The sequence below is a fragment of the Pteropus alecto genome, unplaced genomic scaffold (assembly GCF_000325575.1).
Source record: "Pteropus alecto unplaced genomic scaffold, ASM32557v1 scaffold43, whole genome shotgun sequence".
Classification (NCBI taxonomy): domain Eukaryota; kingdom Metazoa; phylum Chordata; class Mammalia; order Chiroptera; family Pteropodidae; genus Pteropus; species Pteropus alecto.
The window spans coordinates 5,405,184-5,411,181 of record NW_006435764.1 but is presented as its reverse complement, the minus strand read 5'-3'; the positions used below and the strand labels follow the sequence as shown (position 1 = coordinate 5,411,181).

Here is a 5,998-nt window from a genome sequence, read left to right as displayed (position 1 = left end):
ACCAACCTTCTCCCTGGGCCTTACTCTCCTCCCAAAGCTAGGGAAAAGCCCAGTAGTGTCTGCAGGGCCACAGGGGGCAGGAGATGGCTCCACTCACGCTGGGAGCATTGAAAAGCTTTGCCCTTAAGGTTAAGATGCTACCTGTTTTGGTCCTACACTCGTCTCTGCCCCCTGGTCTCCCGCGGTGTTGCTCCTTTGTTATGTCAATATTGACTGTGGAGTGCTGGGTAGTGCTGGTTTCTTGAGGATGAACCCAGCCACCTGTACCCAGGGGCTAAATTCCATTTCCTGGACGGAAGGGGAAGCTCCTAGCGGTCCTGCAAAGCCCCTCCTGGGTGCAGTCTCTCTAGGCCAGAGAGGCTCCCGAGAGCACACGGAGCCTGGAAGCTGGAATGGAGGCCGGATGACATGCGCCCAGCCGTGAGCATCCCACAGCCTCTTCCGGGCCCTGGCTTCGGAGCCTCTGCTGTCTGTTCTGCCAGTTCATCAGCACATGCCCGCCGCCGGGGAGCAGCCAGGCCCGTGTAGGAGCCTGGCATTTTCTCAGCCTGACAAGGCAATACGAAGACCTGGGCAGTGCTCTTTCCAGGCCAAGTTAGAAAGACCGAGAAAGTCAGCTTTGGACCCCAGAATACACGTGTCAGGGCGGAGAGAGCTTAGATCTCTGACGATGGTGATTCTTATAATTCCTGGGAGGTGTTGGCAGCGAAGGACAGGTCTGCCACGCTCTCCAGGAAGCAAGGCTGGGACAGTAGACAGCCAGACAGTGGATGGGGATGGAAGAGTAACTTGGGCTCGGGCACTGGGCTAGATGGGGCTCCCACCTGTCCCATGGGGTGCTGTCACCCAAGCTATGTGTCCCTAGCTTGTGACCTGAGGCAGATTCCTGCCAGACCATTTGTCCCAGAAAGAGAGCAAGTGAGGGCAAGTCCTCTGGGCTCAGGGAGGATGAGAGCAAAGCGTGGCTTTTGTTGACGTCAGGGTTTCTTTTTAATGCTGTTCTCTTTAAATAAGTCTTGTATGGAGTTCCATAGGGGTGCCTAGCCCTGTGCTGGACCGGAGGGTGGGAAGGACACACACGGAAGCTTAGTTCCCGGCTGGCCACCTCGGTGTGAGGGCGGACGTGCACAGTTTCCATTTCATTCTGGACACAGCATGAAAAAGTGGTTGAGGAACGGGGACCACGGAACGGAGACACCAGGCTGAGAGAGAGACCCCTGTGTTTCCAGCGCTGCCGCCTCTGCCAATTGGCTGGCACCAGCTTCCTTTCAGGCATTGACAGCCGCCTTGCTGGAGCTGGGGGGGACGGGCACAGGGGACCCTGCCCCTTGCTGATAACGGTGGAAGGCCCCTAACACCAAATTGGGCTGTGCTGACACATGGAGCTCCCCCTACCTCATTACCCAGTTCAGGGCCGAGTGAATCCCCACCTCACCCCCCGGCCAGCACCAGCACCAGCCCCGTGTGGTCAGAGGCGAAGCGTCCTCACATCTGCTTCACCTGCTCTCCCCAGAGAGCTGGGGACCAGGCCAGGTGCCCAGCCCTGGCCTGAGGCCTTAGGGCAGGACCCGGCACTCTGTCCAGTATTCGGGCCAGAAGCTTTTAATCCGGGAGAGAGGGGACTTGCTCAGGGTGAGGGCAGGTAAGGCCCCCAGGCCGGAATCTGTTCTGGCCTGTGTCCTCTAGGTGGAGGCACGCTGGACCAACATAAGAGGAACCCGCAAACCCCTCAGGGAGTGGGGGGAGGGCCGGGCTGCTTTGGACTTGCCACACTCCACGGCCGTGGGCGGGCAATGAGTAGCCACAGCGGACACCGCCTTGCCGGAAACATCTAATTAGGGGACAGAGCCGCACAAGCAGGGTCCGGACCAGTTCTGCTTCCTGCCTCCTGCCACTCAGTGACACCCAGTGACAGGAGCGGCAGGCCGATGAGCACTCCCTGTGCGTGCGGCAGCAGCAGGGACACACTCTGGGGGTGGCGGTAAGACGGGTTTGGCAGGGTAGCTGGGATGAGATAAACATCTGCACCCCTGCGGCCATGTGGCTGCCCCTCGCTAGGGGTAGGGGCGGCACAGAGGCCAGACCGGGCAGGCTCACTCCCTGTCCCCAGTCCCTCAGCACCATTGTGTCAAGGCTTCTCTGGAATGGGGGTGGCAGGCATAGGATATAGGTCTCCTCCCAGACTGGCTTGGATCCCTAGAATCCTAACCATGAACCCCCATCTACTGGAGCAAGGGAGCCAAGAATGACAACCAGCTAACCCTCACCTGCTGTCGCTCCTCCCTCTGCTGCTCCTCCGCAGGCGGCATGGCCCGGCTCCAGCTTTCGGGAGCCTCACTCACGCTATCTGATGCTGCGAGACAGGAGCGGGTAGAGGTTCCTGTTTGTCCCTACCTGGGTTGAGAAATGGAAGTTGTCATTCAGCCCCGAATTCTTGGCCAAGATCTCCCATAGCTGCTAAACTGGCGTCAGAGCTGCCAACACTCTGACACGCCCCTGTCCTCCCCTATCCCCAGTCACATGTGCACAGACAACAGGCATCGTGAGGAGAAAAGAGGGGCCCCCCCCGACCCCGAGAGCTCGGGCCTGCTGTCCAGCCTTCCAAGGCTTGGAGAGGTGCACACCAGCTCAAGGCCAGGCCAGGGCCAGGCACTGGTGAATCAACTCCCAGAATGAGGTGGCTCATTAAAGTCCCCCGGACAGACGGACGCCACTGCCAGCAGAACGGGTTTTGGGCGGCAGGCTGGCGCATTCCTCCCTCGTCAGACCTTTGTTGTGTTTTGAGGGGGCGAGAGCCGGGGCCTCTCCCGAAACTTCGGTGCTTTCATATTCTCCCTTCCTCGCGAGCACATTCCTCCGCCTTCCTCCACAGCCCTGTCCGTCCGCCTCGCCTCGCCGTGGCGTCCTGGGAGAGGAGGTGAGGGCGGCCGCCCTCCTGCTCCAGGGCCTGATCCACTGTCTCGGGGCTATGGGTGGCAGGGTGCAGAGGGCCTTGTCATGGGTCTGAGACCCCAATTCGACTTTCTAAGTCCCTCACCTGAAGCTCGTTCATCCTTTCTTTCTAGGCTTGTCTTGATTTTCCCTCTGAGACTTAGAAACCGTTCTTGGCTTATGAGTTTTAAGGACAGAGCTTAGTCTTTTGGGAAGAAAAATCTTGACTAAACCGAAACATTAGGTTGCTTGCTCCACTCTGTCAGCTCTGAGACTCGGCTGCTTTGTGTCACTCAGAACTCTTCCTCTTTCTCCGTAGTCAAGACTAGAGCCAAGCCTCCAGGGCCCCGTTTAGTGTGAGGTGTCTGTCGTGGGGAGCGGTCATGTCAAAGGCTGCCAGGTATCGGTGCGGCAGAGGGCGGGAGCCCAGCCCTCGCTGTGCTGCAGTAAGCGGTCCCTGCGTCACAGCCTGGCCGGCTGCCAAGGAGACTGTTGTGCAGCATCCACCTGCCGCTCTCTGACCTGCCTCCCCCTCACCCCGCTCCACCCCGCCCAGTTTGCCTGACCAGCTGGGCCAGGAGGAGTGGGGAGCCTGGAGCTACAACAGCGAGGAATGGCCAGTCTGGAGGAGGACGGGGCTGGGAGCACCCAATCACCCAAGGCCAGCAGCTAAATCTGCCTGGAGGAGAGGCCTAGAGAAGCACAAGGCCACCAGGGACCCTTCTGGGGCAGAGATGAGTCACCAAGGCCTCCCGTGGTGCCCTTTGTCCCTGCAGGAGTGTGGACCGAGACCTGGAATCTAGAGGGACTGGCCTGGGCAGGGCAGGCAGACAGCTCGGGAGGGATGATTGGCAGGGCAGGTTCGGTCCTCCCAGTTCCGCTAAGACACAAATTACTCAGCGGGCAGACCTGTGGGTCGCGGCGCTTGGCTGGCGTCACCTGTAATTACCTTAATGGGGCGGGAGGGAGGTGCAGCGTGCAGTGGGCTGGGGGTGGCCCTGCTCTGCCACATGCCTGCAAGGGGCGGGATGGAGGCTGCAGGTTCCAGCCAGCTCACTGCCGGAGAATCTCCCCGAAATCTCACTGAATCCTCTTTTCTCCATCAAGCCCCTCACCTGGCTGTTCTTCTCTTCTGCAGTCAGCCTGGGCTTCTGCCCACCACAGCCCTACCTGGAGCCGGAGCCATCGGTGGCTGAACCCCCTTCTTGCCCCCTGGCTTTGGACATGAGCCTTCGGGACTCCAGCTACAGTGTGGCCTCCGGGCCTTGCGTGGTGGCCCGGCTGCCGTCTGAAGACATGGGCCGCTTGGCAGAGCCCCAGAGCAGAGACCACGGCTTCCTGCGCACCAAGATGAAGGTACGCGGTCACGCCGTCTCTGTGGGCCAGGGGCGTGTGTGTAGCCTTGTGCTCAGCTCAAGAGACGTGGCCCAAATGAGACCTGGGCAGAGAGTGGCCTTGGATCTGGGTCCAGGTTTCTGCAGAGAAGTGAACCTTACTGGGTTCACTTCACAGACGGGGGCTGGAAGAAAAGAGAATTGGGTCTGACGTGAGAATGTCACGCATGGGCAAGGAGCGGTGAGGTTCGAAAGAAATTTAACCCTTTGGAGTCCATTCTGGGAGACGTTTCGTTTCATTTCTGGTCTTAAGGGAGCCACCTCCTTACACGGAAGTCCTAGGACAGTCAGGGAGACGTGCGGCTTCTCCTGGTCCCACCTCTGGACCTCCTTGAGGGTGAGGTCTGGAGTCCGCTGAGGGATGGGTGGCAGTCTCGCCCTGGCCCAGGCATGCGGCTTCCTTCAGCCTCCGAGGCCCGGCGTGGGGCAAGCCCGGTGAGCGCTCCTCCGCTGTGCTCGGCCAGGGAGCAATGAGTTGCGCTCCGGGCAACGGAAGCGCCCCTGCTTTCGAGGGGCGTCCCTGGCTGGGCCTGCAGTCTAGACGACTCCTGGATCTGCGCCCCGCCAGCGGCGATCTAGTGGAAGGTTCTCGCCGCGCTGCCCCGGGAAGCGGGTGCTGTCGCTTCCTCTGTTACCTGCAGAGGCCAAGTGCGCGTCGTAAGGAGAGGGGAGCCACGGAGCCTGTGTGCTGGGCCAGCACGGTGCCCCTGGTCCCCGCGCGCCCTTCCTCCCACCCCTCGGGCCCCAGGGGGTGGGCGTAGGGAGAAGAGGGCGCGGGACAGCAGGGCGTGGGGGAGCGTCCTGACCCCAAAGGTCTTGACTGGCTGGCCACGAGGGGCATTTGCCGGAGCCGGAGCCGGAGCAGTGCAGAAGAAGGAGGCGTGGTGTGACGGGCGCCCCGTGCCCAGGGGGCTCAAGAGCAATGCCAGCGACAGGGGCGCCCACGAGGCACAAGCGACCTCAGAACGCAGCAGATGGGGCCTCGAGACCTCATCGCTCCTTCTGAAAAGATTTGAGATTTCCCGTAAATACAAAACCAACCAACAAAAGAAAGAAAAGAAAAATGTTGATAAGCAAGAGAGTCATCGGGGTGGCAGAGGGACTCAAACCATTCTGTCAGGCCTGGCTCAAGTAAAACGAGGGGGCTGGGCTGACCTGGGACGCCAGGCTCACAGCGGTGGCCTCAGCCTAAAAAGGCTGCCCTGGTGACCATGTCGTGGACATTTGTCCCTGTCCTAAGGCCTAGAATGAGAAGAGAGGGCAAAAATGACAGAAAGATTTGAGTGTAGTGACGAGAGAACTTTCTAGCAGGTGGAGTTGCTGATGATGAATTGGGCTATTTCTACGAGGAGTTGGCTGCCCGTCTCTAGTAAAGAAGGGGCTGAGTGGCAACCTCAAAAGCAGACTTGGGAGCCCAACAGGAGGTTGGCTGTTGACCCACAGATTCCTCCCAGCCCGGCCACCCCGGAGCTCTGGGAGCCAGCAGCACAGAGATGTGGCTTCTGGGCTGAGACCGCTTTCCCGGTGGGGTAGAGGGGCTGGTGTTCGTGTCCTCCCAATCTGCCAATCTGCAGTCCCAATTCCTGGGTGTCTGTCACAAACACTGTCCTTGCTCATAGGTGACTCTGGGGGACAGTCCCAGGAGACCTCTCTTTACCTGCCACATCTGCCAG

General features: G+C 60.1%; 1 protein-coding gene across 1 annotated transcript in view; it reads left to right on the top strand.

The window, feature by feature from the left end:
- OVOL1 (ovo like transcriptional repressor 1) overlaps positions 1 to 5,998 on the top strand; it is a 9,474-nt gene that overhangs the window by 2,652 nt on the left and 824 nt on the right. The window contains 2 exon segments of the mRNA XM_006911094.2: positions 4,070 to 4,287; positions 5,945 to 5,996. Of these exon segments, the coding sequence (XP_006911156.1) occupies positions 4,070 to 4,287; positions 5,945 to 5,996 (270 nt within the window).